The sequence below is a fragment of the Bidens hawaiensis genome, unplaced genomic scaffold (assembly GCF_021521415.1).
Source record: "Bidens hawaiensis isolate Kalapana, Puna unplaced genomic scaffold, B.hawaiensis_p1.1 tig00010597_1, whole genome shotgun sequence".
NCBI classification, from domain to species: Eukaryota; Viridiplantae; Streptophyta; class Magnoliopsida; order Asterales; family Asteraceae; genus Bidens; species Bidens hawaiensis.
Genome location: NW_027491812.1, coordinates 94,578 through 116,751, shown reverse-complemented (window position 1 = coordinate 116,751; position 22,174 = coordinate 94,578). Strand labels below are relative to the sequence as shown.

The 22,174-nt window shown below is 35.3% G+C and overlaps 1 protein-coding gene across 1 annotated transcript; it reads left to right on the top strand.

The window, feature by feature from the left end:
- Positions 1-13,069: 13,069 nt before the first annotated feature.
- LOC143535747 (protein STRUBBELIG-RECEPTOR FAMILY 7-like) lies at positions 13,070-14,316 on the top strand. The gene has a single exon (XM_077029917.1). The coding sequence runs from the start codon at positions 13,153-13,155 to the stop codon at positions 14,314-14,316; it is 1,164 nt and encodes a 387-aa protein (XP_076886032.1). The 5' UTR covers positions 13,070-13,152.
- Positions 14,317-22,174: the final 7,858 nt, after the last annotated feature.

The following is a 22,174-nucleotide window of genomic DNA, read 5'->3' as shown; positions in this document are numbered from 1 at the left end:
TATACCCGAGAAAACCTGGAAAACCCCCCAAAATAGGGTTTTTTCAATACCCTGAAATAGGGTATTCAAATACCCGGTTTTATAATACCTGTTCTATACCCGATCCGAACCCGATGCATAGGGTATGGTTTTTAGAGACAATACCTGGACCCGAACCCGACCCGGGTATTACCAATACCCGATTTTCCAATACCCGGTCATACCCGAACCCGGGTATTTGAAAAACCCGATTTGTGCACCTCTAGTCTTATGGAGCAAAAGTTCTTAACGGGCTGTGGGCTCTAACCAGTGTATGATCCTTGGATGCCGGTCCACCAACGTCCAATAAGGCAACTTTAGTCCAAGTCGGTAGGTCACATTTGTCGCTATGGCCCTATACTCCTATGGATGATTAATGGCCTAGAAACGTTTCTCAGGCAAAGTTTTTGGGCCTAATGGACAAAATAATTTCGGGTGTGCTTTTACCAATTGGGCTGCTCCAGAACATGTTTTCCACATGGGTTAGTTGCTCAACGCCTCAACCTAAGTGTTTAAATAATCTTTTTTTTTTCTTTTTCTTTTTTTGTTTTTTTAACGCGTCACTTAGTTGATTCATGATTTCCCAATTTAAGAGCTACAACTCATTTGACTTCAATGTTTCTGTCATCCATGTTATGAACCTTTTTTGGCTCGAAACGAGTTATAGTAGGCAAAAAAAAATATCCCTTTCATCTTCCATATGTTATGTTTTCCTTATTTCATCAAAAAATTATACCAAAAGAACTCTTGCTCGTGGACTTGCAATTCTTTTATCAATTACTCGACTAGTTATTAAGCACCCTCTCCATGTTATATTTTCAAACTGTAGCCTGTCTATTTAGAATCCAACAAGTCATATCCTCCACCAAATGTTGCTAGTCCACAAGAACTTTACGCGCATTTCAATTCTATATCATCATCTAACTTGTTTTGCCATTTATAAACTTAGCCATCCTTTCGATTATGTGTTTAGACCCTTCATTTCTTAAAATAATAATAATAATAATAATAAAAATGAAAAATAAAAACTTTGAATTTAAATTGTATGTATGTAGTACATCTAAAACAGACTTTTTCTTTTATCTTTTAACTCATAGTGCCCCTCCTTTACATATCACTATGATATGTGGGCCTTCACCTATTGTCTCATTCTTGCTATTTTTACATTTATCATCTTTATTTCTTTACTTAAGTTGGTTTACAATAACTTATATTTTAATCCATCGTTATTAAGCCGCTGATTTCCTTCGTCACTTTAAGTTCAAGCTAAAGACCCGCTTTTCCACAATCAAACATCTGCAATATAATAGTTTTCATGAATTAGTTCAAGGTTCAAAGCAACAGGTTCTTGTCGGTTCTTACATTAGCTATAGAATCTTGTGTCCTTAAAACTCCCTAACAAAATGGAGGTGACGAAATGAAAAACAACATTTGTTTGAGATTGCTTGCACCTTATTGCCACTTGCCCGTTTACCAAAGAAAATTTGGCTCGATACTTATGTCACCACCTTTATTATTAATTATAGGGCATCTTAACATTTATCTTATACATCTTCATATGAAGTTCATTTTGGTTCTCGTTTTGGTTATACTATTCTTCACACTTTCATATTCCTACGTTATCCTTTCATTGGTGACGCCTGACTTCATAAAATCTCTTATTAATCACTTCCTTATGTATATTTTCAGTTACGCCCATAACAATCAGTGTTACTTATGATAGGATCCTCACAAGTTTCCTAGACATTTTCTCTACCCCATCATCCAATACTGCTTTTAAGTCTTCTTTGATTTTCATATACTACCTACCATACACTCATTTTCTATTATATGATTATATCACATTCTTCTAATCAAACGTGCCAAAACTTCTTCTACTCATTCAGCACACGAGCCTACATCCTCGTCCTCACCACCCACACCCACACCCACGACCATTCCCTCCCTCACTATCATGTGCCTATAGTCCAATGCATACTCGTTGTAATGACTATACTCGTCCGCTAAACACCTTTATGGTCATGTTTATTTTTATGTTTCGTCAACTCCTTATTTCGATCTCTCCATTTTCCTTTAAACATTAAAATGACCAATATTGTGGGATGTCATGCAAAGAGACATTGTTGCTATACACACTAACCCAATTTGGGTTATAATTCCATCATTCTTACACTAATGATGTTGGTTATGAGTGAGTATACATAATCAAGAGGCACCTTCTCGAGACTAGGATATCCATCATGTTTATGCCAATCAATGCCTTCTTACATGGAGATTTGATTGAAATACTATAAATAGTTCAAACTCATGTCTTTGTTGATCAAGCTCATCTTCACCATGTATGTTTCTATAAGAAAAATCATGATTTTACAATTCTTTGCTCATACATTGTCGGGCTGGCATATATTTTAACAAAATGTTGACCTCCCCTAAATTCCGTTATCTTCATGTCGATGCCACAGTTTAGCTTAATGGGGGTTTTAGAAGAGTAAGTTTTCTAATGTTAGGTTGTGAGAAATCGACATCAATTAGTTGACTGAGTTAGTTATTGTGTAGTTACTTTGTTAAGTTGATTAAGTCTATGCTCTATAAACATGATTTATCTCACTTTTGCACAAGAAAAGACAATACGTAAGGCACCGCGATCGATTTGTTGATCAATTCCTCGTGATGATTATGAATAAATGAATGATATGATAAACCTGATAAGATGTGTATACCAGTTACAGCAGAGAGAGTGGCCATAGCAGATTAGAAACCTCCAGACATGATTGTCAGCTTGATCAAGTTCTCCTTTAGAATGTATTGTTAAGGATGTGGATTCGGGTTCTTGATAGAGAACCGAATATGGGAGAGGTTACGAATTCTTATGTTTTATGTTTGTGTCTTGTGTCCTCTTTGATGTTAATTAGTTTCCCTTACATACAACCAAGGGAGAAACCCATTTATTAGCTAACGAGGATAATGTTGGCTCAATTGTTGTTTGGCTCAAGTGTAAGGCCCAGCCCAAGAGTTATTCGGGTTTATTATATTTGGTAATGTCTTAACTAGCAAGTTTGGTTAGTCTATATAAGCCAAGTTATGGTTAGACATTATAGATTTTGAAGTTGGTGCAACCGAGTTAGGGTTTATCAAAAGTCAAACCAAGTTAGGGCTTGAGGGTTTATAATAAGTTTTTAGGGTGAGATTTTCTTATTAGTATAAACGAGAGTTATTCGTTTAATTCGTGTTGATTATCGATATGAGACTTGAATTGGTATCAGAGCCAAGTTCAAGAAATCGATAATCGGTCGGTGAAGAGCGGTGGCTTGAGGAGAAGCTATCGTTGGCGGATATTGGAACCGAGTTGGGTTTTCGAATCGGAGTTTTTTTTCGCAAGTAAGCCAATCGGATCTGTTACCTTGGTGATCGGAACTGCGGCGTAAATAGTAAGTTTCTGTTTGGTCGAAGGGTTTTATTTTATTGGCAACAATTTAAGGTTCTTGATCGGCATTACGTTTCAAAAGTTCTAGAAGTAAACATGGTTTGAATATTAAGCAAGAGTTTGACTTTTGGTGTATCATCGTGGCCCCCTCCAAAATCAAGAAATAATAAAGTTTGTTTTATATTGATTTTAATATTAGTTGAACAAGTGTGGTTTAACTATCATTGGTTTATTTGGGTTGGACAAGCGGGTTCAATTCAAAGTTCGTATTTTATTTGGGTAGAGCGAGAAGGTTTAATTCAAAGTTTGTTTTTTACACGGGTTAAACGAGTAAGGTTTTAACCAAGGTTCGATTTATTTTGTGAGCAAGTTGGTTCGATTATGAAAAGTTATTCGGAATTGATTGGTTTGTATTTGTTCTAACGAAGTGGAGCAAAGGGGTTCTACGTCAATGGCAGGTGACGAAGAAAGACCGGTAATCCAACCCAAAGCGAGTGGGGGGATTTCGTTACAGGTTCCAAAGCTGAATGGAACTAATTACATCACATGTGCGATTGTGGTGGAAGCGATCTCGGATGATCAAGACCTATGGGATGTTGTTCAACCGGAAGAGGGTGCGGTTATTGATGCGAAGAAGAATAAAACGGCAAGATCGTTTTTGTTCCAAGTGGTGGATGGTGACATTCTTCTTCAGATTTCTCAATACAAGAATGCCCGAGATATATGGACGGCTTTGAAGGCACGGTATGTTGGGGTCGAGCGAGTTGAAAAGGCTTGACTGCTAACGTTGAAAAGTGAATTTGAGAAACTCAAGATGGCGGAAAACGAGACTGTTGACGAGTTTGCAGGAAAAATAACAAGCATGGTTTCAAAGGCAGCGAGTCTAGGTTACGTGTTCGAGCAAGATGTCTTGGTGAAGAAGTTGCTGGATGCAGTTCCAGATAAGTATTTCCAACTTGTAGCCTCAATCGAGCAAAGTGTTGATCTCGATAATTTGATGTTTGAAGATGCTATTGGAAGACTTAAGGCGTTTGAGGAACGTCTACGAGTGAGAGAGCGTGCTTCAAATTCGCAAGGGCAGTTACTTTTCAATCGATCGGAAGGTAGTTATAAAGGCAAGTCGTATGATCAGTCTGGTAGCCGAGGTAAGGGTTGGCCGAGTTCACAGGGACGTGGAAGAGGCCGTGAAATCGGAGGTCAAGACCAAGAGGATGAGGACCAAGATGGTTGTGACAACCGAGGTGGTCAAGATCGTGGGTCAAGTCATAAGGGACAAAGAAGAACTAATGATCGTCAAAGGGGAAGAAAGGATAGATCATAAGTTCAGTGTTACCGTTGTGATGAGTTTGGTCACTTTGCGTCTATGTGCCCGGAACGTATGAAGAAAAAAGAAGAATCTAATTTGAATAAAGTTGATGATTTTGATCCAACTTTGTTTATGATTAAAGGTGATCAAAAGACAGCTTTACTGAATGAAGACGGTGTGATTCCAAAGCGTTTCGAAACTGAGTCGATGGAGAAAGATGTTTGGTATCTCGACAACGGAGCATCGATCACATGACGGGTAATAAAGCGTACTTTTGTGAATTGAATGAACAAGAAACATGAACTGTGAAGTTCGGAGATGAATCTTGTATTGATATTCGGGGAAAAGGGTCAGTTTTAATTGAAGGGAAAACGGGGGAGCAACACCTGTTGACCGATGTCTACTACATCACAAGCCTACAGTGCAATATCATAAGTCTTGGTCAAGCAATGGAAGGTGGATGCGAGATTCACATGAAACATGATTTGCTAACCATTAAAGATGATACAGGTAAGCTTTTGATGAAGGTGACAAGGACCAAGGACCGATTGTACAAGATTAGCCTCAAGATAGCAAGTCCCGGTAAACGAGCTATCATTGGAATGAAGAATTTTGCAGGTAGGGATCTTCAAAGTGTTGGAGTGAAAGAATACAAGCCGGTTGCGAGTCAGATTCTAACCAAAGATCCAAGTTCCAAAATTCAAAGTCCAAATAAGAGTGTTAAAGAAACTAAACGCGTGGTTAAGGAAGAGATTAAAGCCCAAGGGAAGGCGTCTAATGATCAAACGAAGCAAGTGTTACTTCAAGCTAAGTGGAGCCCAAAGAACATTGCAAAAGATCAAGAAAAGCCTCGGGAGAATCAAGAGAATGATGACAAGCGTGAAGTTGAAAATCCACCAATTTCAAGTAGGAAATTAGTGGGTGAGTTGGGTGAGTTGGATACAACAATTGAGGGGGTGATTGTTGGCTCAATTGTTGTTTGGCCCAAATGTAAGGCCCAACCCAAGAGTTATTAGGGTTTATTATATTTGGTAATGTCTTGACTAGCAAGTTTGGTTAGTCTATATAAACCAAGTTATGGTTAGACATTATAGATTGTGAAGTTTGTGCAACCGAGTTAGGGTTCATCAAGAGTCAAACCAAGTTAGGGCTTGAGGGTTTGTAATCAGTTTTTTGAGTGAGATTTTTTGATTAGTATAAACGAGAGTTATTCGTTTAATTCGTGTTGATTATCGATCTGGGACTTGAGATAATACGGTCCATCAACAATTACCAAACTAATATAATATTAAGGCATAATTGTTTATTATTTTGATCTATTTATTATACAAATGATTATAATGGCCATACAATAAATATATAAATATGTTTATTCTTACACGATTAATATAAGAAATACTTAACTTATCTTTGAGTCTCTAAATGTATAAATATTAAAACTTCACCTATAGATCTAATAAAAAAGTTCATCTTGAACTTCTAAATTAACGCGTCAAAATAAACATTTCATTCTTTAGAACCACATAAATTTTCTCCCAAATTTACTTTATTAAATTTAATTATAAAATATTAAAATGTTACCTTCTATGAAAATTTTTCTTCTATGATAGAAGGTAATATAATATTGAGAATAATTAAGTTTTAGTCCATTTATGTATCACGAATGATCTTAATATATTATGTTAAACTTATTAAATAGTTATTAAATAAAGCTCCTTTTTTTGTCACTTTTATAAGGCTGAGGGGTGTGGGGGGCGCGAGAGGGGGCGCGAGTGGGGGCGCCATCCAATAATATTGTGACGTGTGGCAGAGAGAGAAGCTTGATAAGATGGGTGTTGGTAGTGGTGATAGCGCCCCGGGGCATGGTGTGGAGGGGCGCGAGAGGGGGCGCGAGCGGTTTATTTTTTTATTTTTTTATAAATGTATTAAAAAAACGTATTATTAAAAAAACAATAAATTATTTAAAAAAACACACATTTTTTTGAAAATTCATAATAAAAAAAACATACTAAAAATTAAACAAACAATAATATTTAATAATAACACTAATCTAATACAAGATCATCTGGTCTCCTCGCCCACAAATGTTCAACCAACTCATGTCGAAGCTCCCCGTGTATCTCACGGCTCTTGATATTTGCTATGTTATGAAGTTTTTGTTGATCACTGATTGTGGACGGTTGTGGCGGAATGTCACCTTGGTAGTTTTGGCATATAGCTTTGCCCTCGTCTTCTAACGTCATGTTGTGTAGGATAAGACACGTGTAGACGACGTCCATTATCCTCTCCCGAGTCCAATAACGTATCGGGTTCGCCAGAACATAATATTGTTTTTTTATAGCTCCAAAAGCTCTTTCGATATCTTTTCTAGCAGACTCTTGCTTCTTCGTAAAATACTTCCGTTTGTCGGCGATTGGATCTGTAAAAGCTTGAACTAACACAGCCCATTCGTTGTAAATACCATCGACCAGATAGTACCCGTACTTGAAGAGTTCTCCATTTGCAACAAAAGATTGAGGTGGTTCAACCCCGTCGATAAGGTCGTTGATCAAATGTGACTGATCGATAACATTAAGGTCGTTATTTGACCCAGCAACACCAAAAAAAGCATGCCAGAACCAAAGATCCTGTGACACCGCCGCCTCAAGTATGAGGGTCGGCCCTTCATGATCACCACGGTGGAACTGACCTCGCCAGGCCGTTGGACACATAGCCCATCCAACATGCGTACAATCGATGCTACCTAGCATCCCAGGAAAACCATGTTTTTCTGCGTGCACCTCATATATGCGTTGGATGTCATACGTTGTAGGTTTACGCAGATATCTCCGAGCGTAAGTCGATATGACTCCTACGTACAATATATATTAGAAAATGTAATAAATATTTAGTAAAAAGTAAAATTAATGTTTTTTACCTTGGCAGAAAAAATGAAGGGATTCACGTGCAACCCTTTTCGACATCTGTAAATACTCATCCAAAGCGTCCGACGAGATGCCGTACGCTAATTGACGGATAGCAGCCGTGCATTTTTGAAGAGGTGTAAAACCGGGAAGACCCCTAGCATCCTCCCTTTGTTGAAAAAAGGGATACCGTGCCTCTAAATCACTCGCTATACGCGTGAACAATTGCCTGCTCATTCGAAAACGAGTTCGAAAATCCGACTCCGCGTATACCGGTTGAGGGCTAAAATAATGCCTCATCAAAGTTTCGTTAGCACCCGATCGATCACGATCACGAGGTGGTGCTCTAACCCTCGGGAGTCGGGGTTGATGGGCTTGATTTTGCAAGAGATTGACCACGGCTGCGGTCAAAACTCCCCCTACTTGAAGAAGCAAATCATCCTCTTCTGAGGAGTCGGAATCAGACGAGTACGACGACATTATTTTTAAAGGTTTCGAAGATAGGGTGATTTTGGGTTTTGTGTGTGGTATGTGATATTGGTTTTGGTTGTAGTATGTGAGAATGGTTGGAGTTTGATATGTGAGAATGGTTGGTGTTTGATATGTATTGTGATATATATAGATGATTTTATTAAAAAAAAAAATATTTTTTTATTAATTATTTAAGCCTCCCAACGGCTCTTTCCTTTTCCCACAGCCCATAACGAGCGCTACCTCCCTTGCGCCTGCCTCGTTTTCCGCTCTCGCGCCCCTCTCGCGCCCCACTCGCGCCCCGGTGGTGTGGCTCTCGCGCCCCGGGGCGCTATCGAACGCCTTCTCGCGCCCCTCCTAGCGCTCCGCACCCCTCGGCCTAATTCGGAAAGTATTTGACTATTAAGTCCTACTGATAGCATAGAGGTTCACCAACTTTTTGCAGCATCCCTTTATTTAAACAAATCCCAACTCCACATATTGCTCATGCAGCAGATTAATTATGCATTAAATATCTAAAGAATCTTTTTTATATTTATGAGTTCTAAGTTATCAAATAGACTGCAAAATCTTAACTAAAATAAACCATGAAATAATACATAAGTTATAAACTTTTATCTTTTACACTAAACAAAAATCTTGTTAAAGAAAGCGGGCAACACAATATCCACGTTTATATTTACATATTGCTCTTGGATACTCCCAACTTCCGTTACTTGGGTAAAATCCCATCAGATTAGCAAATGAATCATTAACCCGATCAAAACTCCTATACCTATTTGTGTCAAAGATTAACTCTAACTATACATATTTCAAATCATGTAACTGAAACACAACCGATTTAGCCCATGTATGTAAACAAGTCAAACGTGCTCATAGTATATCGGTTAACATGTTTACCTAAACCAAAACCAATCTATACACATGACACATTTTTTTAAATAGATTATAAAGTATCAACCAAGTAATGCTCATAAACAAATTTCATACAATCAGGGTTTCGTGATAACCCTAAATTTAATCGAAGACTATCAAAAAATTTAGGGTTCAAGATGAGGCAAACTATTTATTAGAATGCGTTTTACAAGATCGAATCACAACAATCTTAATTGCGATTCAACAACAAGCAATTAGGGTTTTGAAAAAACGTGAAACAAAATTTAAAGATTGAGAGCCTAACGCTCTGATACCATGTTAAAGACACAAAACAATCTCAATTTTATTTCACAACCAAAAAATATTACAAGTTTGTTTGAAATCAATTAATCAAATACATGAACCCTAAACTGTTTAAATGAAACAATACAAAAAAATAACAAAAGAGATCAAAAGATACAACCAAACTATCTTGTGTTCCAGCAACAATATGTTGCAGGTTTAAAGTTCAGAGAGTTGAAAGAAGAAGACGAACATGTGATCTGCACTTCAAAAACTCTCACCAAAAACTCAACTACTGGTTATTATATGCAGCTAAATGAACTTTTACTTCCAAGCCCTTTATCTTTAGTAAAAATGCTTCTTCTTGTCCCTCCTATATTTGCAGCAAAGCCCTTCCCAAAAATTTATTAACACTTTGCTCCCTCCAGTTAGAAGAATATACATTTTACAACAAACAAACTGACTTAAAAAAATAATAACAATAACCATAAAAATAAAAGTAACAACTTAACTCATATTGCAAAGGATGAACTGGACTTGACTCTTTTCAACAAATAGGAAAATTTTAAAAGGGTTTAAATAATTATATACTTATATTTTATGTGTTTAGTCTATATATTTATATATTTCTTCATATTTAATTATATATAAAACAAATTAAAAATATTCGAGCTGAACCGAACCGAACCGAGCAGACGTTTGCTCGTTGCTTGGCTCGTTTACAATCGAGCGAAAAAACGAGCGAGCATTTTCCGAGCAAATTACGAGCGAGCGATGAGCGAGGTCGAGCATCAAGCGGTTTGAACGGCCCTAGTCCTATGGATGATTAATGGGCCTCGAAACGTTTAACTAGACAAAGTTTTTGGGCCTAATGGACAAAATAATTTCGGGTGTGCTTTTTCCAATTGGGCTACTCCAGAGCATGATTTTCCACATTTTGGGTTAGTTGCTCAGTCTTTAAATAATCTTTTTTTTTCTTTTCTTTTCTTTTTTGTTTTTTTGTTTTTTCACACGTCACCTAGTTGATTCGTGATTTCCCAATTTAAGAGCTACAACTCATATGACTTCAATGTTTCTGTCATCCATGCTATGACCCTTATTTTGGTTCGAAACGAGTTATAGTAATGTCCCTTTCATCTCCCATATGCTGTGTTTTCCTTATCCCGTCAAAAAATTATACCAAAAGAACTTTTGCTTGTGGACTTGCAAATCTTTTATCAATTACTCGACTAATTATTAAATACCCTCCCCCTGTTATATTTCAAACTATAGCCTGTCTATCTAGAATCCAACAAGTCAAATCCTCCACCAAATGTTGCTTAGAGCATCTCCAATGCAGCATATCTGTTTTTGTTTTAAACCGTCAACTCAGCATGCCACATCAGATTTTAAATCAACTTACAAAAACTTTTATTTCTACTCCAGTAATTATTACTGGTTTGTGTTTCAAACTGCCAACTCATCACATACTTTTCCCTCCATAGTGAATTATCCCATCTTCAAAAACGGGTTTGTTTTTCCAATACACTACACTTTCGGCACCCACCTCCAATGGGATAAGGCACCTGTGTTGAATTTCAAAACAGCTCCACATGGGATTTGAAACACCCCATTGGAGATGCCCTTAGCCCACAAGAACTTTACGCGCATTTCAATTCTATATCATCAACTAGCCTGTTTGCCCTTTATAAACTTAGCCATCCTTTCGATTATGTTCTTTAGACCCTTCATTTCTTCCAAAAAAAATAAAAAAACAAAAAAACTTTGAATTTAAATTGTATGTATGTAGTACATCTAAATATAACAGACTTTTTCTTTTATCTTTTAACTCATAGTGCCCCTCCTTTACATATCACTATGATAATGGGCCTTCACATGTTGTCTCATTCTTGCTATTTTTACTTTTATTATCTTTATTTCTTTACTTAAGTTGGTTTACAAGAACTTATATTTTAATCCATCGTTATTAAGCCGCTGATTTCTTTCGTCACTTTTAAGTTTAAGCTAAAGACCGCTTTTTCACCACAATCAACCATCTACAATGTAACAGTTTTCATGAATTAGTTCAAGGTTCAAAGCAACAAGTTCTTGTCGGTTCTTACATTAGCTATAGCATCTTGTGTCATTAAACACCCTAACAAAATGGAGGTGACGAAATGAAAAAAAAAAACATTTGTTTTGACAGAAATTTTCTCCCAAATTCACTCTATTAAATTTAATTATAAAATATTAAAATGTTACCTTCTATGAAAATTTTCTTCTGCTTTGTGATAGAATTTCATAATATTGAAAATAATTAAGTTTTAGTCCATTTATGTATCACGAATGATCTTAATATATTATGTTAAACTTATTAAATAGTTATTAAATAAAGCTCCTTTTTTTGCCACTTTTATAATTCGGAAAGTATTGACTATTAAGTCCTACTGATAGCATAGAGGTTCACCAACTTTTTGCAACATCCCTTTATTTAAACAAATCCCAACTCCACATATTGCTCCATGCTGCAGATTAATTATGCATTAAATATCTAAAGAATCTTTTTTATATTTATGAGTTTTAAGTTATCAAATAGAGTGCAAAATCTTAACTAAAATAAACCATGAAATAATACATAAGTTATAAACTTGTATCTTTTGCAATAAACAAAAATATTGTTAACGAAATCAGGCAACATAATATCCACGTTTATATTTACATATTGCTTTTGGATGCTCACAATTTCCGTGACTAGGGTGAAAATCCCATCAGATTAACTCTAAACTATACATACTTTAAATCGTGTAACCCGAACACAACCGGTTTAGCCTATGTACGTGCCTAAACAAGTCAAGTGTGCTCATAGTCTATCGGTTAACATGTTTAACTAAATCAAAACCAATCTATACACATGACACATTTTTTTAAATAGATTATAAAGTATCAACCAAGTAATGCTCATAAACAAATTTCATACATGACAACCTAAGATATTATAATTTAGGTATAGTAATTAACATAATATCTGATTTCCATCATTATAATATTCCATGGAATCCAAGTAGAGATGGCCAAAAAAACCGGTTGGGGAACCGGTTTACCGGTTTAAACCGGAAACCGGTTTTTACGAAAACCGGTTTTTTAAAAACCGGTTTGACCGGTTTACAAACCGCCGGTTCGTCTTTTGGTTACAAGTTCTAGATCCAAAACCGGTTAACGAACCGATTAATGGAAAAACCGGTTTTTTTTATTAACCGGTTATGGAGAAACCGGTTAACCGGTTTATAAAAAAACCGGTTTTTGACCGTTGTGGAAAAACCGGTTAACCGGTTTCTCCATAACCGGTTAACCGGTTAAAAACCGGTTTTTGAACGTTGTATAACGGCTATATGCCCGTTTTTTTTGTTTTTGGACCGTTTTTTTTTTTTTTTACCATTTTACCCCCACAAACATCTATATATAGTTTAGGTTGGGTATTGGTTAGATCACACTCGATTATACAACTCCAAACGCTCTAAACCGCGAAATTTAAAAAAAAAAAAAAAAAAACCGGTTAATAAAAAAATCGGTTAATAAAAAAACCGGTTTATTAACCGGTTCTAACCGGTTTCTAAACCGGTCCTAACCGGTTAGACCGGTTAGGGTTTTGACAGAAAAAAACCGGTTATTAACCGGTCCGGTTATTAACCGAACCGGTTTTTTTCCGGGCCAAAAAAACCGGTTCGGTTATTAACCGGACCGGTTCGGTTATTAACCGGACCGGTTTTTTTAAAAAAACCGGTTTGTGCATCTCTAAATCCAAGTGGGTAATGCTAGACCATTGTCCCCATAAAACCTCCCCAATAAAACCCATTCTTTCCCCTCTACCAAATCCATCATTCCCTCCATTTATCATGAAACACATCATCACTACCGCCGTGGCCGCCACCAGTCTCTTCCTCCTCCTCCTCCAATCCGTCACCGCCACCACCACCCTCCCCTCTGATGTCTCCGCCCTCAAAGCCATCAAATCCGCCATCAATCCTACCACCATTCCCTCCTACTCATGCCTTGCCACGTGGAACTTCACATCCGACCCATGCTCCAATCCACACATCACCCACTTCCTATGCGGGCTAACTTGCACCAACAACCGAGTCACCCAACTCACCTTCGACCGAGTCGGCTACTCCGGAACTCTCTCCCCACTCGTCTCCCAACTCACCCAACTCGTCACCATCGATCTCTCCGACAATAAACTCTCCGGACCAATCCCATCTTCCTTATTCTCTCTCCCAAATCTCCAAACACTTAACCTCCGATCCAACTCATTCTCCGGAGCAATCCCACCAACCATCTCAAACCTTAAAAACATCGAAACCCTAGACATGTCCCATAATTCACTCTCCGGCTCATTACCCGACACATCCACTTCACTCACCTTAACCCGACTCGATCTAAGCTTCAACAAACTCACCGGCCCAATCCCAAAACTCGCCCCCAACTTAATCGAACTCGCAATTAAATCCAATTCCATTTCCGGGTTCTTACCAAAAACCTCCTTCACCGAGTTGACTCAGCTCGAGGTCATCGAACTCAGTAACAACTCACTCACCGGAACAATCCCGGGTTGGGTTTTCCTCCAAACATCAATCCAACAAATCAATCTCGCTAATAACAAGTTCACCGGTCTCGAGATATTAAAACCGGCTGGTAGTAATAATAATAATGTTATTGCCGTTGACGCCGGATATAATAAAATCAGTGGGCACTTAACGGCGAACTTCACGGCGTTTCCTTCATTATCATCATTGTCACTTAGTTACAATAAGTTGCAAGGGCCGATCCCGGTGGAGTATAGCAAGAAGACGAGTTTAAAGAGGTTGTTTTTGGACGGGAATTATTTGAACGGAGTGCCGCCGGAGGGGTTTTTTTCCGGGAAGTTTTCCGGGAGCTTAGGGGATAACTGTTTGAAGAGTTGTCCGGCATCTTCGGAGTTATGTTTGAAGTCGCAGAAACCGACGTCGATCTGCCGGCAAGCGTATGGTGGGAAAGTGTGTGTGAAACCAAAGGCGTAGGTAGCTAGTGTTAGTGTTTGTGTCAGTCACTCCATGTTTTTGGTATATTAACTTTTTGGTATTTGATTTTTATTTATTAATAAATAAATTTAACATTTGTATTTTGTATCACACGAAAACTATTTTATTGGAATCAGGGGTTCTTTATTTTAGGTTGTTAAAAAGTGAACTTTTTAATTAATTATATATAGTAAAAATTAATTAATTTTATGACTATTTTAAATTTGAAATATGTGTTTTATCGAAAAAAGGCGTATTGTTTAACGGAACATATGTTAAAGTAAGTTACACGTTCCTGTCTTTATGTTCAATGATTTTTTACTGTTACAATTTAGTCCTTGGGTATAAGTTTGATCAAATAAAAACTTGTTTATTTTGGTTTTCTATGTGAAGTTGTACATCATTTGCCTAGTAATTAATTTTCCATATTAACTTTGTTAAGTTAATAAAAAATTAAAGGCCCATTAAAGATTTGAAGGAAAACATGAGTTGTCTCACCTAAATGACTAAACGAATATAAACATTACATGATTTGTTTTTAAAAATGGTTGTCACGTGCTTTTACTAATAGCCTAAGAGAAATTATTTACATCAAGATCACGCTGACATTCACCAAGAACAAATGGGCAACTCGTTGAGCAGCGATGAGTAGTTTTCATTTTCGGTGAAGAAACTTGTAATACTTTGAAACAAGTATTGGTGTTGGACCAGTAGCTCCGCTAGTTACCGGGTCAAGCAATTGTTCAACAAAGAAAGGAGGATAGGGTCGTCATGTTCTACTTGTTTTAACAAGTTATGCTTGGATTTTATATGGGCGTCTCTAAACCAATTAGTTCACTTGCTGATCCATCAGTTTATGGCCGATCGGGGTGACATTGATGGTTTTTGGTAAACATATTAGATGATCATCGTTTGTAAAAAAAGTATGCGATGAAAGGAAGGCAGTGTGGAGCCGTACATAGAGAGTTGACTCACGCTTTGTCACTTTTGACACATATGTTAGTTTTGTCGGTGAAAGCAATCAAACTACGATATTTAACTACCAATGATACTATAAATAAAATTTAAAATCATATGAAATTATATACCCGGTCATCAAACCTTTTAAATGGAGTTGTTTGAACTTTGATGTATCACCTAAGGGCAAAGGGTAGCAATGTAATTTACGGGCGGGGTTGTGGTGATCACCATGGTCAAAGGTTTTCGAGACAACTGGTGCTAGCACAACATTATATATATATAAGTGTGTCCACACTTTGACAACCTGTCCAAATCTTGGTCCACCTTTGTGTGAAATGTCCCCTCCGTATCCAAATAGTGTTTTGTTTTTTTATTTAGGTTTCGGTTATCACAAATCGTTTTCATTTGACCTTAATTATATTCTACACGACTCGAATTCATAAAATATTTGTATTGCGTTGGGATTAAATAGTTTCATTTGGCTTTTTTTAAGTTAGAGCATTCTCATCCAACCCCTTATTTTGTGTAAGGTGTGTTTTTATAATTTAGAGAGTGATTCCGAGTGTTGTGAGTGAATAGTTTTTATATTTTAGAAAACGTAATGATTTTTTTGTATATATTTGAAAAGTTATTGTTCATCCCCTATAATTTTTTAATATATTTTGAGAATAGTTGTGAGTGAAGGAAAGAGAAAAGGTAATGATAAAAGATATAAAAGGTATTATTTAATTGCAATGGAGAGAGAAAATATAGTGAGTTTTGACGTACACTACTAGAAAAATGATCTTTAATGACATGCGTATAATGACACAGTGATTTATGACGCGCAAATGTGCGTGTCATAAAGAAATGTCATATTTGTAAAAAGTTAGAAGATTTATGACACTTATATTTGTATGTAATTGAACCAGTGTCATAAATTAAAAAAATAACCATGCTTGTCTTGTAAGCGTGTCATCTTGTCCAATAAAAAATTTAAATCCCCCTATTAATTCTCTCAAAAAAGCGCATAAGTTATCATAACACCAGTCCCACGATCTTTTCCCAATTTTCTCACAACCAAACTCTATCTAGGGTTTAGTGTCCTTCAATCATCAATTTTCTCCATCAATCCCACGCTACACCACGACGGCATCTAGGGTTCAGTCCACCACGACCCGTTCAATTTTCAATTGGTAACCCTAATTTTACCCCAATTCTGTTTTCGTTCACCCAATCTCTCCGCAACCTTTAATTTGATAGTTTGATTCATCATATTTTTAGATCTTATCTGTTGCAGGAGATCATTCAAGATGAAGTTACTGCTTTAATTCATGGTAAGCAGTAGATAAATGTGTATTCTTTTTATCACTTGAGGTGATTCTAGTCTAACATCTATTAGTAACTTGGATGTTTATAATCTGCAGTTGTTCATTAGAAACTAATAATCAATATCAGCTTTATGTTTGTTGTTTTGAGATTCATATTTCATGTTATCTGGTTGAGATTCACACCATGTTTTATTGTCTGATTTCATTAAACTATGCTCTGTGGTTAACGATTCCATTATTTGGGTTTCATTTTTTGCTCTACAATTCAACCTAAATTCTAATTGCTTAGCATAAAATGTAACATGTGCAGCCCCTGAGTCCCTCTTTTTGTGATATTTTTACATCTATGCTTTTGATTGTTGTCTTCAAATTCAACATTTGTGCAATTGAGGCAGGTGTTTTGTTAGTTGTTTGCCTTTTAATATTTTATAAATTAACTATTGTTATGGTAGTGTAAGAGATAATTATTTATTTACCTTTTATTAGGATGCATTTCATATGGTTATTGTCTTGAGACATATCTACTGTTACCATAGTTGTTGTAGATATAAGTGTTTTTTTGCTTTTAGTTATATAGATTGTTAGTCGTACAGAATCATCAGGTATCCATAAACTCCCATCTAATTAGTAACTTTATAACTATATGTATAAAGTGTTTTAAGAAAATGAATTCATCATCTTTCTAAATTGTTATCATGTTAAAAAAAAGTACAAGTATTTGTTAAATAAACCAAAATAATAACATTAGTATGTACATTTACAGAACAAATATGCACCTCGCATTCTTTTATAGTTTTTCTTAGCATGGCAGGTTGTCCCCACAAATTGTAGTTAATATGATCTAATACCAAGTGCCAATATTCATTTACAGTTACATAATGGTATTAGATCAAAACATATATGCACGCCTTAGTTTCTCATTTTTGTTGGTCCAGCCAACTAGGTGGGCCAAAGGGTTCCAAGAAAGCCAACTATTTTGCACAAAATAATGAAAACAGGTCTTGCATGTAGACCCAGAACCGTTCCTGCATAACCGGTTTCAAGACCCGGACCGACTCATTTGTAGTAGGTCTGGTTCCGGGTTTAAGAAATCATATAAAGTGGTTCCGGTCCGGGTCATACCCGTTGCACACTCGTACAACTATTTCTTTAATACAACTATTCAATGCATACCAATTTAAATTTCTATTGCTACTGTCCTGCAGTGGTTTTTACTCACTTCACATGTATTAGTAACTTTTGTATTTGATCCATATAACTTTTTAAACTTTTTTATTTGACCCGTTTAAGAAAAAATAAACTTTTTTAACATTTTAAACTTTCATTTGCATGGAATGGACTTAAGTTTCAGCCCCCAGAATATTTTTTAACACTTTCATCGTAAAAAATAAATAGTTAAAATGCATTTTGTAGTTAAAATTGACATATGTTGTTTTTGTTGTTTGGCAGGTATTAGACAGTGACATTAGAAGGTTTAATTTACAGCTTATGTGCTATATTACTTGAAATTCTGAGCGAAAAACATATTACGCAAAACAATGTAAGCTCATTCAAGTACAAATTGCTTATTAGAACCGGTATTTTAATCAGTTTTTAACATAGTATTTCATGTAACAGTAGAACTCCATTAGAGGTTGTTGATCAACTCGCAAAGCTTGTTTCCAGTCGATTGGGGTGAGAACTTATTATCATTGAAATACTACAAATTACTACATATGAATCTTATTATTTGTGTTATTGAGACTTTACAGTTTTATACATGTTCATGATGTGCTAGACATGTAATTGCATAACTCCATTATGTGTTTATTATGTTTACCAATATATAGGGGTTGCTGAAACTTTACTCTTTATTATTTTTATTATGTTTTATACATATTGAAACTTTACTGTTTTATACATGTAACTGTAGAACTCCATTATGTGTTTATTATGTTTACCAATATATATGTTTATTATGTTTACCAATATATAGGGGTGTCATTTTGGGTTGAAGCTTCAAACGGGTGCTAAGAGCATTCTCATCCCACCCCCTATCTCCAAACTAAAAATTACACTAAAACTCATTTTATTTTCTCTTTTCATTTCAATTAAATAATACTTTTTATACCTTTTATCATTACATTTTCTCTTTCTTTCACTCACAACCACTTTCAAAATATATTAAAAAATTATAGGAGATGAACAGTAACTTTTCAAATATACAGAAAAATCACTACTTTTTCTAAAAATCACTCACAACACCCGGAATCACTCTCTAAATTATAAAAACACCCCTCACATAATATGAGAGGTTGGATGAGAATGAATAAGTTTACAGTGATTGGTGCTGCAATTTTTGTTCTTCTACAAAAGGTAATGTTTCCCTACACATTAAATGACGTTTTTTTAGGAGTTGAAAGACCCATTTTGCTCATTTAAATATCTCTATATTTTACGTTCTTTATATTTTTCTTGCAGGTTGATTTTCATGAGGGTTAACACACAAATTATCATATACAACCTTTGGGATGATAAGGAAGGACATTTAGCTAATTACGGATCAATAGAGTTTGATTTTGTTTATTTTGTTGTGAAATCTAATTCTAAAGTGTACTCTTTGTAAATTTGACTAAGGATGATTAATAGTTTGTTTTTCTATTTATGCATTTTATTTGTGTTGTGAGAATTTAGTTATCATTAATGTAGAGTAATTACAAAAAATAATAATATATTTATTATATATGTATAAATATATTTTTTAAAAACACCTAAAACCATGACAGGCATAAATGCATGTTATATATATATATATGTCTTAATTGCGAGTCATGAAAGAGTATCATAAATGCGTGTCATAAAACATGACACGCAGGTGCATGTCATGTTCATTTTATGACTGGGCTATCAATTGACACATATTTGTGTGTCATCCGTATCCTTTAATGACACGCATTGCGTGTCGTTAAATGTGTTTTTTCTAGTAGTGGTAATTTTTGATTTAGAGATAGGGAGTAGGATGAGAATGCTCTTAGGGACTATTTGATAGCTTCATAATGATTTCATTAAGAGACTTCCTTTGATCAGTCATAGGTAAAGTGCTTGATCACTAAAAAGACACAACTTAGTGGTTCATAGAGCCTATTAATAGATAAGTTTAAGAAACATATTGAATGATTCAGAGGCTATCTCATAATCTCAATCTAGCCTCCTAAATCTTAATGATTTAACACAAGATAGTCAAATGGGTTTCTTAGTCAGATTCTATAGTATAATCAACCATTTTCTATTAAGTTTATATACTTTAAGATTAAGAAAATAATAAACTGTCATTTTCGTTCATGTGGTTTGGATGAACTCCAAATACAGGTAGTAGATCAACAAATGTGGTAGACCACGTACACCATTTTTAAAATCGAAGCAAAGATCCATGTTGATGCACCTTAAGCTACCAAGTTGCACACGTAGTTCTATTATAGAGTAACATAGATTGCTTTACTCTTGAGGTTAAGACCATGATGCACCAAAAAGAGGTGGTGGCCGTGTTTCATATTTGGAACATGTTGATTTGTACTTTTACGCACAAGACCTATTAACCCGAGGAGCCCACATTTTTTTATATACAATTTATTTTTTATACAAAAGCCCAACAAAAACTGATTTTAAACTAAAGGTCAAAAGACCACTGCACATACTGCTATTTAAAAAGATTAAAGAAAAAAAGTATAAATATGAAAAATGACTAGACTGGTATTGATAATTATCAAGAGCGGGATATTGAAGAGTATAAATATGAAAAGTTGATTGCTACAAAAAAAATGCCTTGAGAAACTCATAATTCGTGTAACTATTTAAAATAAATCATTTTGTTACAATATTATTGAAGAAACACTAGTCAACCCTCGGTCCAAATACTTAGCCCTTATGTTAAGTTTCGTATTTCCCACAGGGGTGGTATATTATCCGGCTGATCTGAGTGTGATAAACCTGCAAAACTCGTTACAAGGAGGGTGGGGTGGGGTGGGGGGGGGGGTCTTCTCGAAACCACCCTCCGGCGTAACAATCAGTATGAGTAACTGAAAAATGTATATAAGTCAAATAATCAGTATGAGTAACTAATGTATTTCGGACATATTTAATGTAGTGTATGGACACTTTCAAATGTTGTGTTGTCATAACTAATGTCGTGTAGAAATATCTAATGTAGTGTAGGTAAAAAAATTGTCGTGTAGTCACTTGAGATAAGTTGGAGTGTGTTTTTATGTATCATGTACATGTATTAAACTAGTATTAACCATCTTATGAGCATTAATTATGCTAGAAAAAATAACCGATGAATTCATTAATACCTTGTTTAATTAGGCCAGCACCATAAAAGACATGCATGCCCTTTTTAATTAAAAATATGTCATAAATATGTGTCTTTATTTACGATCATACCATTTCTATTGTTGACCATTGATTAAACACAATCAATGGTTTAGATTCATTTCTCGCACTTCTCGCTATAATATCACTTCTCGCATGATCCATCCCCTATATATATATATGTGTGTGTGTGTGTGTGTGTGTGTATGCATAGGGTAAGGTTAAAGTGAAAACCCACTTGAGTTGTGAAAACCCGCGAAAATCCTATGTAACATCGTTTTTTTTTGTTACGTGTAATATATGTTGTAACATTTAATACAAAATATCGAAACATTAAAAAAAATGTTTTGCTATTTTTTAACATTTTTTTACTAATTTTTATATATGTTTTCAGGAGAAAGAAAAAGTTATATATATATTTACATTTTTTATTCACTTTAATTGTGGACCACAAGATTTAAACATTTATTAAATACATGTGGTTGAGAATGGGTTTCTAGAGTTTTCACAACTCAAGTGGGTTTTTATTTTATACTTAGTCTGTATGCATATATATATATATATATGAGTTATGTTATAATAGGAAGTATAGTTTTTGTAGGAAGGATAAGAAGTAATCTTATCCATTGATTTTGAATATGGAGGGTTGAGATTAGTTTAGGTGGAAATCAAGTGTGAACACAAGGTAAAGGGCATAAAAGGAATAACACATTTGTTGACTTTCTCTCTCCACATGCAAGGCACATGTCAAATTCCACTATCATTTTAAAACGTCCATAACTTTTTTTTACGACGTTTTTATTGAAAAACAAATTCACCATAATAACGAGTGTCTTTTTATCTTTTATATGAGTACCATATTGTAATATAAAAATTAAAAAAAAATTAGTGGGTTTTTTAAAAATTGTGTTTTACCGAATTGTGTTTTACAAAATTGTGTTATACAATAGTATTTTTCATTGTGTTTTTTCCATTGTGTTTTTACATTGTGTCATACAATTGTGTTTTTCATTGTGTTTTTATTATTTTTTTTTCATAGTGTATTTTTCCATTGTGTTTCTCATTGTGTTTTTTCGGACTTTTCCGGCGAGGTGGTGGCGGTGGGTGACGGTTGTGGTGGCGGTGGGCGGTGGAGTGGTGGTGGTTGTAAGAGATGAGTGAAGATGTAATTGGGTTTTCGAAATTAATTTAAGTGGGTTTTGAGATTAAAGTAAGTGGGTTTTGATATTAAAGTATTAGAC